Source organism: Plectropomus leopardus, chromosome 6 (genome assembly GCF_008729295.1).
Source record: "Plectropomus leopardus isolate mb chromosome 6, YSFRI_Pleo_2.0, whole genome shotgun sequence".
Classification (NCBI taxonomy): Eukaryota; Metazoa; Chordata; class Actinopteri; order Perciformes; family Serranidae; genus Plectropomus; species Plectropomus leopardus.
This window is the reverse complement of record NC_056468.1, coordinates 18,240,375-18,265,837: the sequence shown is the minus strand read 5'-3', so window position 1 is coordinate 18,265,837 and position 25,463 is coordinate 18,240,375. Positions and strand designations below refer to the sequence as shown.

The window sequence follows — 25,463 nt, the reverse complement described above, 5'->3', positions numbered from 1 at the left end:
GAATCTTCTCATTTTATATAAAAGGTAATGCAAATGGTCTGAAAGGAAACCCATTATCCAGCACTTCTAGCATGAACTGAAATTGTTGCCTACTCTGAAACAATACAAGGACTGACAAATCCAAAATTTCAACCAGGCCTATGGGTATTTGCAATACCTTAAAAACTTCCTTTTAATTTTTGCATAGATTGAACCATTTTGTAGGAGTCAAGATTAAGCAAATAAGTAAAGACATCAATAAATGTTTCAGTTTATATATATAAACACATTGTTGCCCCATTTATTTATCTATTATTGACTAAAATGGCATTCCATACTATTCCATTTAATTGTATATGTTCTATCATTTTGTAACATCTTGACATTTTTTTTAAATTGTAAAAAGTGCTCTTTTTTTACCGTGTCACGAAGGTGCATAGATCAAACTCACCTTTTAGTATTTTAATTGTGCCCTCAGTTAGGTCTGTCAGGTTGTGTACAACGCAAATCCACGCAAACTCAATTTAGGACAAAATGTTGTATTTAAGATTTACTCTCTTTTTTTGCTGTAAAAACGTGAATACGATTGTTTTTTGGTGATCCAAGCGAAAGCGACCATGAGATTGTGGCCGGGTACATTGTTAATTCCGTGGAGACGTTTATTTCCTGAAAGACAAATATCAGGGCACAGTGTTGCTCTGTACAATAGGTCAGAGTCGCAGCTGCCGCTGGGAACGCTCGCGCGCTGTGTAGTCTGCCACAGACCAAAGAGTAAACTACCAGACGGACACAGGCTAGTTAGCTAATCAGGTACTAAGTCAGCTAACTTGCAGGCAAGCAGCATTGTACTTTACTCTCATATGCTAACGTTATAATGGTTGTAATGCAGGCGCTAGCCAAAACGAACAGGCTAGCAACAGTTAAATGAAGTAGCAGGTCGTTGTTTGGGTTGTTTTTAATTAGCTAGGTCTAGCTAACGCGGAAGGAAATCCCACAGAGTAATCAATGGTTAGCATAACGCAGCGGTTATAATTCTCTGCTCGTTTTAAAGGGCGTCTCTTCATGAGTAAAGGATGTCTAAACGCCTGCGAAACACCGAGCTCTGCGCTGATTGCAGTGTCCCAGGTAAGCAAATTCACACCCTCTCTGCTGTGTTAAGCTGTTAGCCGTTATTTATTCACTTGATCCATCAAGTAACGTTAAGCCAAAACCCTGCGCTACACTCTTGAGGTTTAAATCAGATTATCAAGGCTGGCCCATGCTGCTTTATTATTTAAATCATGTTGTATATGCAGTTTGTTGTTGTTTTGACTGAGCAAGTTGTTAGTGTTGACAGTTCAATGTTATAGCTCCCTAGTTGAGGATGCAATTAGACCTGGAGCAGCTGTCTTTTTAACTGTTTGCATCCGGCGTTTTAGATAATAAGGCAGGTATTTCTCAATAACAATGCAGTTTTGTCACATGTAACAAACAATAATTGTACATTAAATGATGTCTGGAGAATACAAAATTTTCCAAAAAAAATTGCATGTAATCATCCATCATGGATCTCATCCAGCCCTCACCAGCATAACTGCATCATTCATAAAGAAGTCAGTGGGCTCTGAGGTCTCCTGTCAGGGAGAAGTTTGTACCACACCGGGACATTAGTAATGAAGAAGAAAGCTAAACGATGCTGACAATGTGTGACTGAATTAAACTGTTTTATTGAGAAGGAATGATGGAATGAATGCACTCTAAATGGTGTGACTTTTTTTCTCCGCTGACCCTAACTGTGAACGTTTAAAACAAAATAATAAATGACAAGATATCAAATAAAATAATTTTTTTTTTTTTTACATAAACTCAAATCTGAAAACATTTGTCAGATTGGCCAAGTCACTGCACTATCTGTCGTGATTGGCAGGAGATTTATTAGTGCGGATGGAGACAATTTAATTCTGTGTCCATTATTTCTCATCAGTGTAATAACATGATCTTCTAAAAGAGATTTGTGTGTTAAAAATAGGATTTGTAAATAGTATTATCAGTGAGAGAACAATTGAATTAAGCTTTTATAAATAAAAAAATCTATTAAACCTGAACAACCACAACTTGCTTTGTGTGTGAGGTACTTTCAGGAGTCTCATTTATACAGAAATGACGTGATGTTTTTCAGCAGGCACAGGAAGCAAAACAGGATGTGGAGTGAATTGACTGCGTGCTTTCAATGCAAAAGAGATTTTTCTCTATTGTGGTGCCACTGTTTATGTTAAATGTGAGATACTTTTTGAAAAGAACACAATTTTTTTTTTTTTAACAAGGGCAACCAATATATAAAAAAAAAAATCACAATTAATTGGAACAATAACAAGTGTGCTAAATATTCAGTCATACTCAAGTTTAAGTAGCTTGTCTATCATCATGTCATAGAGACTAGTTAAACTTTTTGGGCATGGACAGCAGCTGGCCTGGATTGCCCCTCCATATGACTCTAACCAGTTGTTGGCTGTGAATATTTTTAGTTTCAAGATGTGCTATTAAATTTAGCAGCACTTGTTGTGGAAAGGGTAAAAGAGGCATGTCAGCACCAACTCGCAGGTCTTGGTGGTGAGTAAGTTAGGAGAGGAGACTCTGAACACTGGGGACCAGGTGCCAGAATTTGACCAGCAACTCCTGCAGCTGTTCCTCCTCCAGTTCACCTCAGCTGCTGCGAAGACGCTCACAGTCTTCACTGTCCTGTCACAGTGCCAACCGCTCAATCTGCTTAACAGTTTATCGGCTCTTAGAGTGTCATATGAATTCACAGTACTTTTGGTTTTGAGATGTTTGCTCTCTGTATAAACAGCAGACGGCACAACTCTGACATTTGCGTTATATGAAGTGAGCTAAATAGGTCAAGGTTAAATAAACATATTTATTTTAGTCCTAGAGTATACTGTATCTTGTAAATGCACACTGTCTCTATCGCTCAGTCTGTGCATTTCATGAATATCAAGCATCAAAATTATTGATAGCATCTGTCTGTCATTTTTTTTTTACCAAGTTTTGAAAGAGGAAGCTGTTATATTACTCAACAAAAACGTTAAGGTGCTTCAGCTTTCAACTGCAAGTCTTCACTTCCTCGTTTCACAATGCACGGCTTCACCTAAAGCTGGTGTCATAAAAGCTTTAAATGCCTAGTATAGCATTGTTGTTACCTCCAAATGCAATTTGGCTCTTTTCTTTCTTTTCTCTAGTTAGATTGTGTTTGTGTCTGTTTGTGAAAGACTACTCAATGCACTGTAAAACCATTAGATATTTTTACAGTTTAACAAACTTTGATACAGTAAAAACGTTTGAGATGTCTTCAACTCAAATATTTCAGTAACTGTCTGGAATTGTGGAGCATGTGCTTTTTTAATAGGGCCTCGATTTTCAGATTTGAAGTCATTTCTAGTAAGAAATATGGGACATTTACTTTGGAATATTTCTAAATTCATACAATCAAAATGCATGAGTTTTGTGTCTTTATACAGTCAGAGATGTCCTCAACTGAAATGTAGCCTACCAGTCAATGTCAGGAATTATCTATTTAATTTTTATTTCTTGCAACCCAAAAAAATCAGAGGATGAAGACAATTTCCTCACAGTAGTGGTGATAAGTTTTTAATTTGTTAGAGGAGAAATCAGCCAGGCTCTAGTATTAATTACTTTGAAATTTTACACTGCGCAAAGTCATTCAGGGGGCTGGATTGGACCCTTTGGAGGGCCGGTTCAGGCCCACGAGTCGTATATTTGACACCCCTGGTCAAACCTGAATTTGTCAGTCTGTAATATGTGTGTTCTACATTGTGTTACCTGCTCGTGTTGCATTAGCCTAAATAATGTTTCCAGGGGTCTGACCAGGGTTTTCAAAAAATTTAATGAAAAGAAAAAAACCCTACCCAAAACAAACAAGTTTTGTCTCTCAGGACTTCTCTGTAGCACTCAGTCCCTAAACCTCGTGATCTTAATGAAGACATCGATTTTTAAAAACATGTCAAAAATATGAACTATCATTACTAAAACAGCTAGACACTGTAGTTTCAGCAAATGTAACTGGTGAAGCTGAAGTAAACAGTGTATTTGTTAGGGACTATTTTCAGCCATGGATTAATACATTAGTTGTGGCAGCAGGACGGTTTATGTGAGATTAACTACAATACCTAAGTTCATCTAATGATAGTTCATTTAATATGAGTTGGCAGTTCAGCATGCAAAGATGCCACCAAAATCTTTGGTGGCATCTGGTGGCATTTTACGCAACTGAATGCTTCCATTCACAAGATGGTGTCAGTATCACTTAAGCGTACAGGTACTGGCAGAGAAAAGGGAAAAGTGAGGAGCTCACACCTCACATGTTAGTGATTTGAGTAATGGACCTGAAAGTGAGGAGAGGACGTGACTTGTGATACATTTTGTGTCTAGGAGGTCCGCTGTAAATGAGGACCAGTCTTATTTTGATGCAAAGATTTGTACAGTGGCAGGAATGTAGAACAGCATGGAATTAGAGCAGTGCTCTGTTTTAACAGTGCAATAAAATATTTCTTTGCCTAAAATCAATAAATAACCATGTTGAATAATAGCAATCTCAAAATTTATTAAAAATAATCATAATTATCATTTTAGCCATTAGCGTGCCGCCCTACGACATATTCAGGTTCCATGGAAACCACTCAAGTGACCACCTGTTGGACCACATTGAAAATCTATCAGCAATATTACATTTTTAACTTAGATTAACTACAAATAAAGCTAGAGGCGATAAATCCTATTAGAACCAGGTGAAAGAATATTGTAACGCTCTCCTTTAAATGAAATCTTCCTTCACTTGTGCTCCGTCAGTTAGATCACTCCAAGCGTCATTATTTCCTCTTTGTTGTTGTCTCTTCGCTCTCAGAACCTCGCTGGGCGTCGGTGAACAGGGGAGTGTTGATCTGCGACGAGTGCTGCAGTGTTCATCGAAGTCTGGGTAGACACAGCTCACAAGTCCGTCACCTGACACACACACCATGGCCTCCTACGCAGCTACAGGTAATGACCCCAAACGGGAAAAAAAATATAAAATCATATCCGTCTGTGTAAAGCTACACATCATTGTACTCTCAGCTGTGAAGTTGTTTTATTTATGAGTGCTTTGAGGCTGAGATGTCTCTCCTGAAATGCTTAGAGATTATCGTTGTTATCCTCGCACACTGTCTGCATTACTGCAGTTTTAAATTCAGCAGGCCTCTGTCTTTGCTCAAGATAAATCTGTTGACAGCAGTTGTATATCAAATCCCACTGAGGTGTATTGATTTTGTCCAAATATAGAAAGTGTTTGTTCAGGAAGGGAACTGTTAACAGTCAGTCAGCATTCTGCAGTTAAAATCAATGGGCGACATTTTACAGGTTTCTTTTTCATTTAATCCTAGATGGTTCAAATATTATACAGCAATGGTGCAAATTCAATATGGGAGCACTCTCTCCTGGACCCTGCGTCTGTGATGAGTGGGAAACGCAAGGCCAACCCTCAGGACAAACTGCAGTGAGTCATTATTGTTTGGAAAAAGTTCATGTAGATGTTAATTCAATGAACAAAAAAAAAGGATATTTGAGCTTTCAAGTTCAGTTTGTGCCACTGACTCATTAATTACCTCTTTCTTTCTGTTTGAACCTCTGTGTTTCATGTTCTCTCAAAAGCCCAAACAAATCAGAGTTTATTAAAGCCAAATATCAAATGCTGGCATTTGTCCATCGCATGCCTTGCCGGGAGGACGACAGCTCGACAGCCAAGGATTTAAGCAAGGTGAGCAGAAGTGGGTGCTTGTTGTGATTAAGAGAGAACTGAAACATGGTTTTATACTAAGCTTTATTGTTTAAATTTGTTCGTTCATATTGAAAGTTGTTTTGCTTTTGTTAGCAACTTCACTCAAGTGTACGCACCGGGAATCTGGAGACGTGTTTGAGGTTGCTCTCTCTGGGTGCACAAGCTAATTTTTTTCACCCGGTAAGACTCCCCAGCTGTATTTAAAACCTCTTTTTTTCCTCTTTGCATTTACGTCACTGTTTTTTTTTAAAATCATAATGGTTTCTCCTGTTAATCAACCTCTCCTCTAGGAAAAAGGAAACACTCCCTTGCATGTAGCTGCAAAGGCAGGACAAGTATCTCAGGCTGAACTATTAACTGTTTATGGAGCAGATCCTGGAGCCCCTGACAGCAATGGCAAAACTCCCATTGACTATGCAAGGTTAGCTTTTATAATTCAAGCACAAAATATTCTGGGCCTGTAACTTCACCCTTTCAAGTTTTATATATATATATATATTTTATTATTTTACATCTGTGCTTATGCAGGGAAGCTGGCCACCATGACCTGGCTGATAGATTGGTGGAGATTCAGTATGAACTGACTGACAGACTGGCGTTCTACTTGTGTGGGAGAAAACCAGGTATGTAGTGAGAAGGAGCGCTGTTACGGAAATTACTAAAAATATAAAATATATGGGTCAAAGATTATGTACATGTGTGGTTGGAGTGAAAGTGTCTGTTTACACTTGGTAATATCATGCGTCTTAGGTTGGGCTATCAGCGAAACACACGTCTATCGTGATGCGATTAAGGTTCATACAACATAATTTTTTTTTTTTTCAATCGCTGGCCGTCATGCCTCTCTTTAAGAAGCTGTAACAGTTCTCAAGCATGAAATAGTATCACATGGTGCATCGTATAGAAGGCCTGAGGAATCCAGTGGTACCGACCATGCCATGCTAGCTTCCTCAGGAAGGGGGAAAAATAATGCTCTAAAGTTAGGCTAAACTTTGGCGATGGAAAAACGGCATGGCCTTTTCACAAAGGGCCCTTGACCTCTGACCTCAAGATATCTGAATGAAGATAGGTTCTATGGGTACCCATGAGTCTGTCCTTCACAGAAATGTCCTCTTCATGCTAGTGCCATGCCGTTTTTTGCCTTTGAAATGCAAAATAATCAATAATGGGGGACACTTGTGATGAGATCTCACCTCTCTGCTCTAGTCATCATTTCCTTTTGCAAAGACCAAATACTGGCGAGAGGTTTGTCACAGTATATGCACACTGACAGTCTTTAATAAGTTTTAAAAATTGGCAAAAATTGTTTCATTGTAGAGCTAATTGATTTGCTGCAGCCCCCCCCCCCCTCTCTCATTCACGAGACCAGCACACCCTGCAGACAGTTGGTGAGAATCTGCCTGCAGGCACGCAGTGGTAGGGCTATCTATTAGCATCACACAGCTAACGTTACCTAACTGTTATTAATGGGTTAGGAGTCATACAGTTTTGGTGTCGATATGAGTTTTTTTTTTGACTGTTTAACAGTTGCTACTGCTGCTGCTGTGTATGCTCGCGCTGAGTGTTTAATTGAACGTTCGCTAGGAGGAGATTTGCTCCTTCAGTGATGTGTCTAACCTGTGTATCAGTAGCTACAGCAAGTTTGCCTGTATGGCACAGGAGTCGGATAAGCAAGGACGTCAGCTGAGTAGGCGGTACTTTAATATGGCACAGGACACATTGGTGTACACGCTGCTAAAAGAATGGGGCCACATGCGGCCCACACCACCTCAGACCACCTGTGCATTCAGACCTGTACTTAGAGCTGTCCACTTATGATTCTGTCACCCTAGAGGCATGTTAGTACCAGGTGTAAACAGGGTTTAAGATCATCATCATCATCATCATCATCATCAACTATTGTTTATTCAGGGAAAATTGACTGAGCATTTAAGCTCTTTTACAGCAATGCCCTGAATTTACATTCATTGGGCCAAAGGGAGCATACAATAGCAACAAATTCAACAAAAACAACTGGAAGCAATGGCTGTCAAAAGTCACAAAGTACAATAAAATCAGCAAAGGGATGAAACAGATTAAATAGCAAACAAATCTGCAACCAGTGAAGAAATGCAAAACAACACAACAGAAGAAAAGACAGTAAGAATAATGACAAGGAAAACAATATTAATATTAATATTAACCAAAGCAGGAGCAGTGGGTAATAGGTATATTATCTAGCATTCACTTTAAATGCTTTACAGACACGTACATATCTCATTTTAATACCTCTTGTAACTTGTTCCATTTCTGATAGTTTTGACTTGGCATGATTGTCTCAGCTAGCGCACTTTTCTGTGATTGGCAAGGTACCTGATACCTGATGGTAAATCTGTCCCATGTGCCACTTCAAGCAAATAAAAAAAAACTGCTCAGTGTATTTAATTTATAATGTATACTGATGATCTACTATCTTTGAATCATAATTAATTCAAAGTTTTTACATTTCCTATTAGTATTGATGATGTTATTGGCAGTCATCCAGAACATTCTTGTTGTTCCTTTTAGATCATAAAAACGGCCAGCACTTCATTGTTCCACAAATGGCTGACAGGTAAGACAGCACACACTGTAAGCCAACATGATGCATGTCAATAATAATGATTTGTCTGTGAGTTAATGTGTGTCTAAGTGAACGGTCTTAACTTGAAAGGAGCCAGCAAAGCAAGTGCAGTGAGGCAGTTGTTTCTGGTTGTATTTTTGCTCTGAGGCCTGTTCTGACACGCTGTCGAGAGCTCTGCAGCGTCTACTATCTGTGTTAAAGGAAAGAGACCCAATATAGTAGCTGACATACCCAAAAACTCTGTAACTGCCTCAAATAATTGAAAATGTTGTTCTAAACGACTCTATTTCCAAATGAGCAGAACGGTGTAAATGGTGTAAAACCATGGTAGTGTTTTTTTTTTTCCAATATAATGACACATTTGATCTTTTTTTATTGCGTTCTTTTGATGGAAAAGGAACATGTAAGTATTACTCAGAATGAAATGTGCATTACGTCAAGCTAACAGTTCATCAGCACATGTTTATGAAAGTTATGTTCTCTTCGCAGCAGTTTAGATTTATCAGAACTGGCCAAAGCAGCAAAGAAGAAACTGCAGTCTGTGAGTATTTTTTTTTTTTTTTTTTAACATATTTTTGCTGTACTAATCTTTTTTTCTAGGCTTACTTAAAGGGACAGTTCACCCCAAAAATTAAAAATGCATATTTTGCCTGTTAACTGTAGTACTATTTATCAATCTAGATTGCTTTGGTGTGCGATACAGAGTGTTGGAGATGTCAGTTGTAGACATGTCTGCCTTTTCTCCAATATAACGGAACCAGATGGCACTCAGCTTGTGGTGCTCAACGGGCCCAAAAACGGCATTTGTAAAACTCAACAATGTATCTTTCCAGAAATCATGACTTGGTTACTGAAGATGATCCAATGATGAACCTTGTTGTGAGCAGTTTCATCCAGGAACTACTTTCTTTTTACCAAACTACACCTACTAACTCCACCACCATGCAGACAGAAGCACGCATCCATTCATGGATGAGAGGCTCGTGCTCCTGACAGCATGAGATGTAAACATGAATGACGTCCTCCTCAGGTGAGCTCTAACGTTAGCTAGCTCAGTGGTGCTACGTGAGCTAGCAGTAGATGCTCGCTTCAGTCTGTGCGGTGATACGTTCGGCAGGTGTACTTCAGTAAAAAGAAAATAGTTACTACTTGAAACTGCTCACAACAAGGTCTGTGGATTATCTTGAGTAACTGGGTCATGATTTCTGGAAAGAGACATTGCTGTTGAGTTTTTCAAAACTTTTTTTTTTTTTTTTTTTTGGACACTGAGCACCACGAGTCGAGCCATCTATTTCCATTATATTGCAGAGAAGGCAGACATCTCTATGGCCGATACCTCCAACAGTCTGCAAGTCACGTCAAAAATCGAGACTGATAAAAAGCACTACAAATTTTAGATAGAATATATATTTTCAATTGAATTTTCCCTTGACTGTCATTTATTTACTAATTGTCTTGCAGCTCAGTAATCATTTATTCGAGGAGCTGGCCATGGATGTGTACGATGAGGTGGACAGACGAGAGACTGATGCTGGTAAAGTAGAATTACCCAGTAAAAGCTCTGGTGTCTTGTGTCCACAGAAGACATTTTTACTGACATTTCCTAACACTGATGCTTTTAATCCTCCACTGGCATTGCAGCTGTACTCCCGCCTCTAAACCAGACGCCAATTAACTCATTCTTATCCTATTATTTGTAGTGTGGTTGGCTACACAGAATCACAGCACTCTGGTGACGGAGACGACTGTGGTGCCTTTCCTTCCTGTGAATCCAGAGTATTCATCAACGCGAAACCAGGTGAGTCACCTTTGCAGAATTACCATGCAATATTTTGTCTCTCTCTGCACTTTGAAGTTGCAAGTGCTGATGTGACTTTACTTTTCTTATTTAGGGACGACAGAAGCTCGCAAGATTCAATGCACACGAATTTGCAACTCTTGTGATCGACATATTAAGCGATGCTAAGCGCAGACAGCAAGGAAATTTAATAGCAAGTCCCAAAGGTCTGCATCCTGTTGTGACTTTATTTCAAGATCTTACTGATACACTGAGGTGTACCATAGATGTAACTGTTTCACTCTGTGCCCCGTCATTCCAGATAATGTTGAATTTATCCTGAAGAGTATGGCCGTCAGGCATGGCAGCGATAGCCAGGACAATGATCAGCCTGACTATGACAGTGTAGCGTCTGATGAGGATACAGATCACGAGCTCCCCTCGAGCAAAGGAGACAGGACCAAGGTATCGAGGCATCACTTTCACAGACTCAAACCTGGAAATGCTCTCTTGGTGCCTTTATCATTTTGTTTTCAACCTCTCTCTCTAACAGAGCCTGGACTCTGACCTCTCAGATGGCCCCATCACTATGCACGAATACATGGAGGTGAAAAACGCGCTCTCTGCCTCTGAAGCCAAGATCCAGCACCTCATGAAAGCCAACAACAACCTGAGCGATGAGCTGAGGCTGATGCAGAAAAAGGTATCCACCCCGCTCCACCAATAAGATCACTAACACCGGGGGCCGGACTGAGGGGGGGCCGCAGCGGTCAGCAGAGCTCTTTTCCTGCCCAGTGCGATCGCTCTCTAGCGTGGAGGCCGAGCTATCTGAATAGGAATGCTGTGTTGCAAGATAACGCTGCTGTGACACCCTGCTGGTCCGCCCTCTGTTTTGGCCAGCATGTTCCATTTCAAAGCTTGAATGTAAACCAGAGATTTTCTTTTGTTTTGTTGGTTTTGTTTTCTGGATTTGACACGAAGAAATGCATCCTTTCTCCAGCTAATAACCAAACCAGTTTAACCGTAGTCCTCCTTTTTGTAATAAATCCACACTGTCTAATGTTACTAACAAGCATGTTTTAAGAAAAAGCATGAAGTAATTGACAGTTTTTAATCCTTTCATAGGGACTAACTGAAATTGTATGTGTGTGCCTTGCTTCATCACATATACGGTGTTTACTGAGTAGAATGGTTTTCGTTGATTTCAAGCAGTTGTTTTTGAACAGCCTTTTAGTACATGTAGATTTATTGTTTTTTCGTGTTGTCCAAGTGGTCACATTTCATAGAAAGCGTACTCCAGCTGACACAAACCTGGAATACTGTTACTCTGTTATATCAAACTGCTCATTTATAGACGTGATGTTTGAGATTCTGCACTGTGCTTCAATTAAGCAACCTTCTAAACCAAAACTATTTTGAAAATTTTTGGCCTGAAACGTTCTCAGCATGTTACAGCTTTTTATTTTGTTAAATTGAACCCGTGTCAGAGACGCTGAGTTTATTTTTCTTATTTTTCTTGTCTTGTAAAAATTGATTTAATTTGGCTGTTTTGCAGGAGCATGCTGATCATTTGTCTCTTAATTCAGTTGCACACACAGGGTCATAGAGTCACTGCAGGAGACATACGGCTGCTGCGTACGGTATTGTTTTAAAGATGTGATCTGGCTTTGTGTTGTAAGCTTATGGTTTAACAGATTCACTAAAATGATCAAATTTGGATAAAGATGTGGTAGAGGAAACATGACTTGTGGCTTGTTAGCAAATATTGTATGTCCTTCAACTTTGATTAGAATCACAGCCCTCACAAAACACAGTCATTAGTTACTAAACCACTTCTTTTTGAAAAGTACACCAGATCTACCATTCACTTTGCATTAAATGCAAGTAGTTGCGTTAATCAAGGCCAGCTTTTCTACCCCCAAACTGTTATATCCTTGACAAAATCTTCATGATTTTGTTTATTCTTGAATGCCTCTTATCCTCTCATAAGTCTTGAGTTAAAGAAATACTTCACCCACACAACCATTTGTACATAATTTAGTCATGCTGTGTTACCTTAAAAAAAAAAAATTCTCACATGCCTCCATGGAAAATGGCAAATATGCTTATTCATTGAGTGACTGGGGACTATTGAACAAGAGCAAAACTACCAAAGCAGCCGTTTACAAACTTTCACACAACTCTTGCAGTAAAATCCAAGTCTTTTTTATTCAGTCGTATGCTCAGGACCTCAGGAACACAGGCCTTTTTGGAAAAACAAAAGCCCTCAGTACTGAGTCTGACTTTGCAAACCATATATACGTTTCACTTTCAGTTCAGTTTTAATAACTTTTTTGAAAAAAAAAATGCATGTGTTAAGGAAGTACTGAGCATACGACTGGATAAATGAGACTTTTATTATACCACACGAGTTGTGTGAGTTTGTAAACACGTTTTGATATAGTTTTGCTGTTGTGAAATGTTCCCCAATAAATCAATATGTGGCACAGATTGACTCATTGATTTACAAATGTTAATTTTGTGTGCGAAGTATTCCTTTAATTCTTCTGTACTGTGGCTACATCCTTGACTATACTGCGCCTGTGTTGCTTACCTACGCAGCAATCTTTTGCTTGCTCATCACTTGCTTTGCTTTTTTTTTTTGACCAAGACAACCCCCCCCCCAAAGCAAAATTCATATTATTGCTATGATTTTTTCAGGAGGTTAATGGTCAACTTGATGGATATAAAAGGAGATACGATTATATATATTTATTACAAGAGATTCTCAGTCATGCTTTCTAACTAAAAGTTAGAAAACCAATCTCAAAGTCACAAAACATGAGATTCTCTGTAAGTCATTTTGGTAAGAGCAGTCTTCAGTTACTGACTGAACTCTCTGTACTATGGCAATGTCAATAATTCGAAGGTTGGAATCTCAAATTTTATGATATGATGCATCTTGCCTAATGATTGGCAGAATTAAAAGACTGTAAGCATGCTGACAGAAGCAGACTGTCAAAGTATAGTATGAGTATTTTTGGAACGATGGGATAGAAGCTGAAGTGTCATGCTGTAAAGATAAAGTGGATCAGATCAGGTGTTCCCTGATTGCTTGCTTTGCTGAGAGCACCTCTTAGTGTATTGCTGACCGTCTCTTCCAGCTGCAATCTCTGCAAAGCGAGAACACCTCTCTCAGGCGGCACATCCCAACCAATATCTATCAGATCCCCAGCGGTTCAGACTACCCCGACCCCTCCAGCCCCTCAGCCCTGAAACGCCGGCAGTCTGCGCGGGCCAGTCGGCCCATGTCTATGTATGAGACCGGCTCAGGCCTGAAGCCCTATGTCCCTAAAGGGGAAACTCCCTACCCAGAGGAGGGTATCCCCACCCTGCAACCCTTCCCACCTCATGTAAGTAAGACCTGTTCCCTGCTCTCCTTTGCCATTTTCTCTCCTCTGCCCACGACTTTTCCTCGTGTCTTCACCCTGTCTGCAAACCTTTCTGTCTACCTTTAAAATGGTTTTCCGTACTCATCTGCCGCTGGGTAGTTTTTTGCAGCATCAAAGACGGAGTCATCAAAACCACACTGCCGTGCATTTATACACAGCCAGTCACATCTCATCTTGTCCATTCAGAACGATTATCAGCATATATCTGTTGTTTACTGGAGTGCTGCTTGTTTGTTAGCTGTAACCAAAAAGAGATGCTCTTTTTTTCTGATATATTTTGAAGGTTTGTACTGTGTTTTATGTTGATGAAGCATTAAAACTACCATACAAATACTCTGTGTTTTTGTAATGCATGATAATTTCACAAACTCACCTTATCTTCTCATCTGTTTGGAGTCTGTCTGTGATTCAGATAAGATATTCATGCACTTAAATTTGAGCCTGTGAATCTCGGTTTTCTGGTGCTTTTCTCTCAATGGATTAACTCCCAGGCTCTTCAGTGGTATTTTTTCCAGCACTGTGATCAGAAAGTATGAGCTCAGAGAATAAATGTAGGCGTATAATTTGTAAAAACAACAAAGCTGTTAAATTATTCTACAAGCATGGGTTTATCTTAAACTCACCCCTCTTAAATAACACAATATTCTAATCCTTAAGGTAATGATCATTGCACAGAATATAGTTTTCCATCATCTCCATTCCCAACGCACAGTACCCGACTAAGCCACTGTTGGCTTGAAGAGACTTGTGGGTCAAGACATGATCTAACTTCATTCATCACACGTTTTATTTTGTTTCTTTTTTAAGTTGAAATTTGTGTCCTTAAAATGTGATTTAAACCTTGTCTTTAGACGGAAAGGGGCGCTTTTGTGACCACCTCTTCATCCCTCCCCTCATTTCCATCCACCCTGTCTTGGTCGAAGGACGAAAGTGCTCAAAAGGTTAAGTACATCCTCACTTGGTCGACATCTTGTTGGACGCAGCAAATCCACTTGGATCCATTTCTACCTCTTCCCTTCTCCCTCACCTCCCTCTGTCCTTTGTATGCTGCTCCTTATCCGCCCTGCTGCATGAGCCGCTCCTCCACCGGCTGCCCTCACCATCAGATACCTGCCTTCATCAGCATCATCCTCACAGCGCGGCTAAACAAGTGGAATTGTCTGGGTTTTGTAAAAGGCAAAACCTCTGAACGTTGAGCAGAAAGTTGTGCTTGTGATGCAGCACCTGCTAATTTTAATTTTAACTTTCTTCCTTTGCCCAGCATCTGAAAGATACAATGAAACAACCAGCTGTCTGTGAAAGGAAGGGAAACAGATGAAGTAAAATAACCCGTTAAATGTGTATTTTATACCTTGTGAGTTGCTGAACTCCTCTTTTCATTTCAAACACTCTAACAATATAAAGAGAAGTCCTTTTTAACCCTCTCTCTAACAACTGCTTGGCCATTTTGCACAGTGAGCTTCCAGCAGCATGTTCTCACTTCCTCCAGGAACACACAAACAACATGGTGATCCAGGAGTTGTTTTCAGTCTAAATAGTTTATCTTTTGTTCTGGCTGAACAAAGATTTATCTTAACATGTGTGTGCTGATCGTATTTCCTGAGGAAGGCTTATGATGTGTGTTGCGTTTTGTACTGTGCACAAGAGGAGGACTTTGTTTAGATTCTGAACATGGATTGAAATGATATGAGCATGTTGTACAAGAGGTCCTTTGTGGCTTAAGATCACTTGTTTGTCTCTGCTTCCTGTTTATATATTCAGCTTTGAGTCTCACAGTGACTCTGTATTGTTGAGTGACAGTGAACACTCTGATCACGGTGAACCTTATCTGTCGTGAAGATAAGGCATTCCTACTTTGTGTGATTCTCTTCATAGTTTTGTTGCGTGTGATTTAGTTTTATTTCTGAACTCATCTTGACTTCCCGCTCTCAAACAATGACCCTCTGGGGGCTGCTTCCTCTTTAGTGCGGAGGATGAGTTCTGATGTCATGTTTCTAGCCATGTGTTGCTGATTTTTAGAATTTAGTTTGGCTATTTGGTTAATTGTCAACCATGAATCCATCCTCATTTCATCAAATTGTCACACTTGAAGATGATCATAGTCATTTAAATTATGCAATACGATGGATCAATTTCAAGCAAGTCAGAAGCTGGTTTTACTAATCCTATATTAAATGTTTCAAATTTGATGATGTGCTCTTGCTTCACAGCTTTATTGGCTTGTTTCATTCAGAGTCGTCTGCATCGCTTTTACTTGTTGAAATTGTTTACACTTTTGACACAAAACAACAGAAAGGAGTACAAAAGTGTGTATTCTTTACTGATTAGCATTGAAATAGTGATTTCACCACAGCTGTTTCTGGTTAATATCGTCAGTGACATGGGACGTCTTGCACAAGCATTATCTTTTTTTTGTCTCCTCTCTTCCCTCTAGGCCTCAAAGTTAGAGAAGCAAAGCAGCATGCCGGAAAGTGACTATGACAACACATTCAATGACTCTGAGATGGATGATTCGGGGTAAGAGAACCACCCTGAATTATGGTTTGTACAAAATCAAAAGTAAAGAAAGTTAAAGTTTTCTGGCTCCTAAAGACAGTTTAAAGTAAAAAATATTGTGCTTTTTTAGTTTGTAGTGTCAAAGCAATGAGCAGGGATTTTGCCAGTTGACATTTCTTGTGAATTTCCCTCTGCAGTTTGTGCAGGAGAGTTAGGCTGAGGAGCAGCGGCTGGCTGGGGGAGGGCAGCTCAATCCCTGAGCTGGATGATCTGGAGATGGAGTCAGACCCCACTCTTCCCAGCACAGAGGACGTCATCCGAAAAACAGAGCAGATCACCAAGAATATCCAAGAGCTGCTGCGAGCTGCTCAGGAGAACAAACATGACAGGTCAGAATCTGAAATGGATCTTTCTTTATTATCAGTGTAGGATCTGTTTCATTTCTTTGCTTCTATTTTAACTCTCAAGTTCCTCTTACATTCATCATGATTCTGTTGTGTTTAGTTGCGTTTATCTCCTATCATTTCCCCTTTTTGTCTGCTATCTTCACTCTTCCCCCTCGTTCTACATCCACTCTGCTCCGCTGTCATGATGTTGTTTTGGTGTCCCCGTCCCTCACCCCTTCGAGCAGACCATGTGAGCGTGAAGGTGTGCGTCGGCTCAGGCACAGCCTGGGATGTTTCAGCACTCTGGTGCCCTGGGCCGAGAAGGCCCCCCCTCCCCTTCAGCCGCTCAGCCTGCGGTCCCCTGACCCCACCTCCTGGTACTCTGGCCTCTGTCCCTGCCTCCCAGGCACAGTTTTATTTTCTTCTCCGTCACACAGTTTCTGCCTCACCCCTTCTCTTCTGCCTCACCTCCTCACAATGCATCTCTTTTTCATGGATGTGCTGACTTTGAAGATGCTTCAGTTGATTGATGAATCGTTGTTCTATGCGGTGACTTGCTTTTAAAATACAGTGAATTTGGTGTAGCAGTTTTTCAGGTTGATGTTGTCACTAGTGTGAAGCTTTAATTTGTAGGGATGCACAATATTGGATTTTTTTTGCCAATATCCAATATGCTGATAAAAAAAACCATTTGGCCGATAACTGATACCGATATAGATGTATCAACTTTAATCCCTCCTCATTTTAGTAATTCACAAGTCTCTTCTGTAGTGGAATTAACATCATATCGTGCATATTCTAATTGTGATGGCCCACCAGCAGATGGAAACATAAAATTCAGTGCTTTGTGTATATAATATTCACTCATTGTGCAAAATTTTTAAAAAATACCTCAACTTTGGGTCAATGTTTTATACATGTTCACTCTGTAAATAAATTTAGAAAAATATCGGTTTGTGATATCGGCAGAAAACAGCATGTTGGCAGATTTGGATATTTCATTTTAAAGCCAATCTTTGCCGATACCGATGACGTGCCGATATTATTGTGCATCCCTAATAAATGTTTTAATACAAAAATGTGCGATAGAATAAAACTGCCTTGCACTTACAATGCTAAAAATGTCATTTATATGGCATGTTCTGATGATGTTAACCTGAAGTTGTAGATGATAATGCACGGTGTGGTGTGAATACTATACGGTACCTTACTGTGTAAGCTGACTAGCATGTAAGAGCTTTTGGTTAATGCATATTTTATCAATGGCTGTTTGGTAATTTTGTGATTTGTATGAATGTGACATCAATATGTTGAACTCATCAACAAATCTTTTCTTCTCACAGCTTCATACCCTGCTCAGAAAGAATACATGTGGCTGTAACAGAAATGGCTGCCCTCTTTCCAAAGGTATGGAAACAAGTTTGTAGATATTTTGCTTTCAGAGAATGGCTCAGTCAACCTTTTTAGTTTTTATTTGTTGTTTTGAAGGTATCACAAGCAGCACAAATACCAGAGTTTCAAAGTCCAATACAGGAATATTTTCAGTTGTGCCAATACCTGATGTATTATTTTGCTTTGTTCTGTATTGCACATAAATGTATCTATTCTTTGTGTTAAATGGGAATATTTTGAAGTGTATTAAAAGAAAAGAGCACAGTAGACAAAGCGTAGTGGCCAGATTCAGTCTGAAGCCAGCAGAGGTAAATGTGGATCCAAAGGATCTGCACTATACTGCCTCTCTTTGCACAAATCTGTTGCTTTTGAACAAACACTGTCCATTAGTATTTAGACATCTTAACCTTCCTCTGCAGAAGCCCCGCTCAGAGACTGTGAGAGGCTCTCTGCGCTTGTTGACATCGAGTGCATTTCGGCTTCAGAACGAGTGCAGGAAAGCGTTGCCTTCAGAGGGCTGCCCGGGTCCGGACATGCAGCTGGTCACCCAGCAGGTCATCCAATGTGCGTATGACATTGCCAAGGCAGCCAAGCAGCTTGTGACCATTACCACAAAGGAGAATACTAACTAACAAACAGCACTTACAAGGCTGCAAAGCAGTCAGCATCTCAATTTTGTTCTTATATCTAAATTTTTTATTGAGTTTGTCAGGTTTTTTGTATTTGTGGTATATGCATGCATTGTTTTTTAATTTATGAATGAATATTTAATGCCAACTCTGGAAAAAATCTGAGTGTAAAGGGAAAAAGTCAGCAACTTTAAACTTAGGGATACTCAGCTGCTGTAATAGCACAATTTCTCATGAGGTAAAATAATCCACAAATCATGTTAAAACTAGTAGCAGCTTGCAGGCGTGGGGACTGTAATGGTTTACAGATTACAATTTGCGTAAATCTTTAATCAGTGCATACTGTAAATACCTTTTATTGAGAGAAAGAATTAAGCACAGTACAGTAAATCAACATTATGATATTGGTTAATGTTATCAGTCCAAAGCCAGACATGGAAAAGCCATAAATGAGTCATGAATATGCCGTCATTGAAAGCTATTGCTCACACTCTTGTAGCTTCAGGAGCTTCCCCTCATTAATTGCACTGTGCAAGCATCATCATACTGTAAAGTGTAATTGCCAAAAACAAGCGTACCATTAAATGTTGGGAACTTCATTTATGCACATGTTGTAGCTCTGCAATGCCAATGTTTGTTGCATCAAAAAAGCTATTTATATGGTTTGTCCCCTGTCCAAGTGTAATCCAGTCTGCAGTGCACTTATTGCGGCTATTTATGTGTGCCCATGTGTCAAGTCGGTGAATGCAAATCACGCTTGTTCAAGGGCCAAGTTTTATCTGTTACTAGCACCAAGATGTTGTTGTATTAACTTCAAATGATCTGGTGCGTTTCTCCACACTGCACTGTATTCTGCAGTCTTGTGTGCCATTGCAGTGTTGGTCAAATTTAGAGCTAATAGCCATACTGTTTGTATGCCCATGTGTTTTGTGCTCTGTTCCGTTGCTGCTAGTTTTGTATTAATGTGCAACATATGGGATAGAAGTCTAGACGTCTCCTGTATAATTGTGCAACCCAACATTCATCTTCACCAAGTGTATCAGAGTTCATCATCATTTCAAGATCTGATCAAGGTATTGTCCCTCTCTGTACGTGACCCAAGTGCAGGGATGTATGTGATGCAGCTGTTAAGTTGCACTTCGGAAAAAAATAATTATTTTATAAATAAACTTAATTTATAAATATAGCCCATTGTTGATTTGCCAGATTTTGTATTTATCATGTTTCACTTTTTGTTGCCTTAATGCAAAAACACTGAAATGATTTGATTGGCATACTTTATTGAAAACAGTCTACAAATTCTGCTTAGCAAAAATATACTCCTTTAGCAGCTCTAAAAGTGCAAAAAAATCCATCAAATCTTCTCTACATATGCAAACAAGCAGTATTAAATTTAACAACAAGATGGCACAAAATTACCTCATAACCTACATGAAAGCTTCATTTTTTAAAAAAGGCATTAAATAATATGTTCCCTCTGTCTTGAAACAATACTAACATGTCCATATGCACATTTAAAGATAGTTCATGAAATTGTTAATTGTCCTCATACAAGTAGTGTACACAGTCCTTTATCTGTCTTTAAAAGTTAAAAGAATACTACACCTGCAAAATGATGATTTATATATCAGTTTCTTACTCTTTGTCACTCTGAAATCATGAAGAAAACGGTGGTTTTCTTGTGTGCCTTTATGGTTAACGGAGAATACAAAAAGGCAACATTCTTTATGAATTGAATTGCTCAGTATTTCCCAAAAACATGCATTTTCACCAAAACCTTACAATATAAAAGACATTAGCCCAATATGTAGAGCGCACTGAGCTTGCCTGAGCATGTGGCCTCCACTATGTCTCAGCAAGTAAACACTGTTCAAGAGGGCAAAAAGAGAGAATTTTGACCACTTGATTAAAAGTTTGACAAATACAGTGACTACTAATTGTTATGATACACATGTAGGTATTTGAGCATTGTTTCCAGACAGACTTTAAAAAAAGTGAAACTATCCTTTAAAGCTAATTTACAGGTAGAAAAAAAATACACATCTCACTATTAAGTTTTGATTTCAGTCTCACAGGTTGCTCATGTCCAGGCTGATCGAGGTCTGCTGTGAATCTGAAAGGGACGGTTTCGAGCATTTATTAACACGAAAGAGCATTTTGGAACTTGGAATATGAACATTCAGCTTGGTTTTCATCTTTTACCTTCTCCTGGTACCCTTTCTTGGTCATCCTCTGCACCTCCAGCCTCAGCTCCTCCTCCTGGATCTGATGAGCCTCCCTGTCCTCCTCCTCGTCCTGCTCTAACCTGCACTGCTCCTCCCACTGCTCTTGGCGCTGCTGCTCCACCTACAGTATATACACACAAACAACTTCAAGTCTGTTTAATTATAAAAAGCATATAATCTGACGCTGTGAGTCAAAATGCCTGACGATTTACTCAACTGAAGTGAGCAGCTGTCGTAGCATCATTGTTAGAGACTGTTTCTTTAATTAATTTGCAACTTTGCTGTGTGGGGAACAAAAGTGCTAAACACAAACTACTGCAATATGTGTCAACCTGAGCATTTATCTCTCGCATCCGTGCAGTCCTACGGCCCTCCTCTTCCTCCTTTTCCTGGCGCCTGGTCTCTCTCTCTAGCTCCAGCTCCTGAATCAGCTGTTCTCGTCTCCTCAGGGACTCCTCCTGAGCCTCTCGGTTCTTTTGCATCTTCAGCTCAAGCTGCTGCTGTCTCCCCGAAAGCACCTTTCCAATAAGAAGTAAGGATAGCTTTTGTGTAGTAGTCACGTCTTTTGAATAACATTTGCATAAAGCTTAATTTTGATTTTAAAGCAAGTCACCTCTTGCATGAGCCGTTCTCTGGCTTTCCTCTCTTTCTCCCACTGTGCCTCTCGTTTCTCCCACACACGTTGAGCTTCTTCTCTGAAATGGATGAGACACAGTGGTTGGTATTTGAGGAGAAGCAGGAGGCCCATTAATGCAGTGCCAGAGCTAACTTGAGTCTTGATGCTCACCTGTGTAGGATGTCAAACTCAGCCTCCCTCTCTTGCTCTAACTGCAGCTGCTCCTCAATCACACGTTTCATCCACGCAGCATCAGCGATTGCCCGCTCCCTTCGTGCCGTCTCTATCCTCCTGTTCTCCTGCTCTCCTTCCAGTAAGGCTGCCAGGATCTCACGGTCAGCCTCCTGATGGGCACAGAGGAATTTGACAAAGTTGTGAAAGCTTGGCAAACTGGATTACATGCAGAAATAAAGTCATCTAAAGACGAAGGAGTAGACTAACCAGTTCTTTCTGCACTTGCTGGGCTCTCCTCTTCAGCTGAGCACGATATTGACGGATCAAAAAATGCCTGGTGGAACACAAATCCAGAGAACAAAATGCTTCACCAGTAAGAAGAATCATTTTACTTGTGATGGGTTATTTGCAGAAAAGGCTTTCCTTACCCCATCTCAGACTTCCTCCGCCTCTCCTCCACCTTTCTCCTGTCCTCCTCTAATTTCTCCAGCTCCCATTGTTTGACCAGCAGAGCCTCTTGCTCCTTCTTCAGGCGAGTTGCCTGAGAGAGAAAAAAAGACTTAAAAAAAACCCCATCTGCAATATCATTTTCTTCCAGCAGAAATACTTTGCTCAAGTTCTACATACCTCCTCCTCTCTCAGCTGCAGTTCTTCCATCTGTTTGCAAAGTTCCTCTGCCCTCTTCTGCTCCTCTTCATGCTTTCTCTCCTCTGCTTGCTTCATCCTCTCCAGAGCCTCTTTTCGGGTCCTCTCATATTCATTCTCAAAGCGTCTCTTCTCTTTCTGCTCAGCCACTTCTTGCTACATGTTTGGAGAGGTGGGTCACTTACAGTAGGTGTCTAAACTTTTTAAATTATGTACCATGTTGAGGGGATCAATGTGAGTAGATTTCTGACTTGATACTGTGCTCACAGATGACACGAACACCGTTTGATTAAAAATTGATTTGTTCAATAAATAATTTGCCAAGTAAAAGGATAATAACAAAGTTGGCGACTTGTGGGTCCTACGTGTCACGTTCGACTTGAGGGAGGTGATGCTTAAGAGCACCGCAGTGCTATATCTACATAATTTGGTTATGGTAAAATCTAAAAAATAACCATGTATGGATAGGTGTTTTGACCTGTAGGATCCTGTTGTGACTTAGAATTTCCCGAGGATGTTTAAAACAAGGACCTACAGTTCAAAAACACTTAACTTATCCTTAACAGTCATTAAAATGCCTTAAAGAACAGAAACTGAACTGTTTTGTCTGATAGCTGTGATGGATGTCTTACCTGTTTCTTCTCAGATATCTGCTCCTGCCATTGGCTGACAACATGATCTTTATGTAATGACGACTCAACCTGTGGACAGATTAAAAGAGCGATTAAGGACATAGACAGAGAGACAGAGATACTGATGAACTTGACCCTTAGCGGAAAAGATACCAGAACATTTTTTTTTCTCAAGTCAACGCTGGACTCAGGTTAACAGAAAGTCATGGAATATCTGCATCACAAGCCCTATTAGTTTCCAGATCAAGTGGACGTCTTGACAAAAAGTGTCCGTTTTCCTCTCTTGCTGAACTCTTCGGACGCAAAGGATGATAACACGATTCCTAAGGCCAATTATCACTTCATCAACAGTGAGACTTTGAAGCAGTTTGGCAGCTTGTCCCTTTTCCATTAATAGTTTAAACTTAGCTACCTCTCTCAGCTCTGCGTTGTTTTTCTTCCAGTGCTCCCTCAGCAGCTCTTGGGCAAGCTAGTGATAAAAAAAAACAAACAGAAATAACAGGGATTATACACGTCTAGCAGAGCACGATGAATGATGATGAACATGATGAGTACTGAAAAGGAAATGCACAACGAATTAAATACAACTACCTTTTTTCTTCTTTCCTCTCTTGCTGTGCGAAGCTCTTCAGTCTTTTGCACCAGCTGATTTGCCAATGTGCTCCTGTCAGGAACTACTTCCCTCAGCTCCGCCTCCAGCCGGTCTCGCTCCTCTTGAAGCATGGCCCTGAGCCGATCCCTGCGCTGCTCCAGGCTGGCCTTCTTTTCCTCCTTCAGTCTCTGTTTATGGTATGCTGACATACTGAAAAAAAATGAGGCAAAAGAGACATTGGTTGTTTTTCTGTCATTTGTCTGCTGAAACCAACAGGATTCCAGAGAGGTACTAGAAGAGAAAATACTACAGGTTTCTTTGATGCCCTTTATTATTCACATACATTACACACACACACACAAAATGATATTTAGTTGCTGAGCCCAAAACACAAACTGTGTATGTATAATGAATAACTAAACACTGAAAATAGACAGAGACTTATACACTATTGCTGTAAAAATAATTCACCACTATTACCATATTTCAGAGTGGGTGGAATATTCACACTTGTGTTTATAAATGTATATTTTGTCGTTAGTTGTCAATGTTCTCTCAACAGTATGTTATTACTAGCCATGGAAGGAAGAGATTGAATGCATTGGGGTGCCTTTAGGTTACTATTTACACATGTAAAAGGACAAGTGAACTATTCAAATAATGTGAAATGTGATAAAAGTATGTATTTTGACATTTGTAAATTAGAAGCATTAGCATCTCTTACCAAACATATAATATCAGGCGTATTTGCATGAAGACCTTTCTATATGTGTCCACACTTACACAACAGACCATAAGAAAAAGATCCAAACCAACTGATTTTTGTTGTGCCAAACAAAGAGTCCCTGAGAGGCTGATGTGTTGCCTAAATAAGTACAAATTCACTGGGAGCATGAGTTTGTAAATTACTGTCTCTTTTTAAACATTTAGACAACTTATACACACAGCATGGTTATTTACAGGGTCATCTAAAGTGAGGGCAGAGAAAGAGAAACATGTAACACAAATGTTTTGAATTGCTTTGCTTTTTTAACATGCTGTTGCAGAGATGTCTGCAATGAAATGATTAGAGTAAGCTGTTTGTGATGACTGAGTCAGTCCAGCTCAGGTGCATGATGTTACCTCTGCTGGTAGGACCGGTGGGAGCTCCACGCCGCCTGTCTCTGGCTGCGGACACTCTGCTCCCTGAAGTACTGAGCATGCAGCTCCCACTGCTGCCGCCACCGGGCCTCCTGCTCCCGCTGCCGGGCCATCTGTCCGGCCAGCACCCGGGACCGGCTGGGCACGTGGGCCGAGAGGGTCGGCAAAGCCATTTACCTGAATCATAATTTCGAAGAGGACATTAACTAAACCGAATCTTAGCAAACATTGTTTGATTTGTACTTAATCAATGATATTATCTGGCCAACTAAACACTGCCTTTGCCAAGCACTATCTGCTCCTATCTGCTCGCCTTGAGTGGACGCTGAAGGCCACTCCGGTTACCTTTGTGTCTTTGCTAGTGTTAAGTGTAAGCTATTTTGGCCATGTAACGTTTTTATTAAGGGGTAAAAAAAGACAGGATAAACCAAAACATTATGAACAAAGCACTGACGTTGCACCTCACTAACGTTACCAAGCAATAGTTACGTAGTTAAGGACATTTTCAGCTCGATAAATAATACTCACTTACCCCTTTGGCGGTGAACTGAATGGCTTACTGTTGTTTATCAAAACTAGTCTAAGATTTGCATTTCTACTGAAATTCGTCTTTATTCAGTCCCCAAGATTTCCTTAGTTACCGCCTCACTTCCTAGTTACTCCCACGCTACGGCATGAAGTAAAGGTCAAAATTGCCTTGCTGGATGAAAACGCGAAACGCATTTCCGTCAAACATGGGTGTAGAAAAAACTTTTATTGATTTTTAAATTATTTTACTTTGCATCACAGGTCCTTCTCTCTTTTGACAAATACAACTGTTGAATATCTGATAAAGCTTCTATTTCCAAGAAAAGTTCAGACTTGTCCTCTAGGAAATAATAATAATAATAATAATTAGGGAGTTAGCTGGGGTAAACAAAAATGGGACACTCTTATTG

The 25,463-nt window shown here is 40.0% G+C and overlaps 2 protein-coding genes across 9 annotated transcripts; one reads left to right on the top strand and one right to left on the bottom strand.

Annotated features, from left to right (window-relative positions):
* Nucleotides 1-739: 739 nt before the first annotated feature.
* On the top strand, nt 740-19,688 carry git2a (G protein-coupled receptor kinase interacting ArfGAP 2a). Of its 8 annotated transcripts, none has more exons than XM_042488968.1 (20): nt 740-1,104; nt 4,880-5,013; nt 5,394-5,506; nt 5,662-5,767; nt 5,882-5,968; nt 6,079-6,209; nt 6,317-6,411; nt 8,336-8,381; nt 8,883-8,931; nt 9,852-9,924; nt 10,091-10,188; nt 10,283-10,394; nt 10,490-10,632; nt 10,721-10,870; nt 13,311-13,559; nt 14,450-14,539; nt 16,033-16,115; nt 16,292-16,483; nt 17,824-17,887; nt 18,292-19,688. In XM_042488968.1, exons 1-20 carry the CDS (start codon nt 1,053-1,055, stop codon nt 18,502-18,504), a joined length of 2,280 nt encoding a protein of 759 aa, XP_042344902.1. In that variant the 5' UTR covers nt 740-1,052; the 3' UTR covers nt 18,505-19,688. The 8 variants fall into 8 exon arrangements, with proteins under 8 accessions (XP_042344902.1, XP_042344897.1, XP_042344899.1 ...); XM_042488963.1 differs by having other exon boundaries at nt 8,880-8,931; XM_042488961.1 differs by lacking the exons at nt 17,824-17,887; nt 18,292-19,688 and adding an exon at nt 16,726-17,086 and having other exon boundaries at nt 741-789; nt 1,031-1,104; nt 8,880-8,931.
* A 76-nt stretch (nt 19,689-19,764) lies between these two features.
* LOC121944980 (trichoplein, keratin filament binding) lies at nt 19,765-25,182 on the bottom strand. Its single transcript, XM_042488969.1, has 13 exons — nt 25,058-25,182; nt 24,508-24,702; nt 23,385-23,595; nt 23,206-23,262; nt 22,794-22,862; nt 22,144-22,317; nt 21,945-22,057; nt 21,784-21,850; nt 21,514-21,686; nt 21,340-21,421; nt 21,059-21,244; nt 20,704-20,847; nt 19,765-20,614 (listed from the first exon to the last, which is right to left on the bottom strand). The coding sequence occupies exons 2-13, from the start codon at nt 24,696-24,698 to the stop codon at nt 20,582-20,584; spliced, it is 1,500 nt and encodes a 499-aa protein (XP_042344903.1). The 5' UTR covers nt 24,699-24,702; nt 25,058-25,182; the 3' UTR covers nt 19,765-20,581.
* Between the last annotated feature and the right edge of the window lie 281 nt (nt 25,183-25,463).

Coding starts and splice junctions, on each gene's coding strand:
- LOC121944980 (XM_042488969.1), bottom strand. CDS start 24,698: ATGGCTTTGCCGACCCTCTCGGCCCACGTGCCCAGCCGGTCCCGGGTG. Junction 23,263..23,384: donor GAGAGGAAAGAAGAAAAAAG/GTAGTTGTATTT, acceptor TTTTATCACTAG/CTTGCCCAAGAGCTGCTGAG. Junction 22,863..23,205: donor ACAACGCAGAGCTGAGAGAG/GTAGCTAAGTTT, acceptor ATCTGTCCACAG/GTTGAGTCGTCATTACATAA.
- git2a (XM_042488961.1), top strand. CDS start 1,053: ATGTCTAAACGCCTGCGAAACACCGAGCTCTGCGCTGATTGCAGTGTC. Junction 6,210..6,316: donor ACTCCCATTGACTATGCAAG/GTTAGCTTTTAT, acceptor GTGCTTATGCAG/GGAAGCTGGCCACCATGACC. Junction 10,395..10,489: donor TTTAATAGCAAGTCCCAAAG/GTCTGCATCCTG, acceptor CCGTCATTCCAG/ATAATGTTGAATTTATCCTG.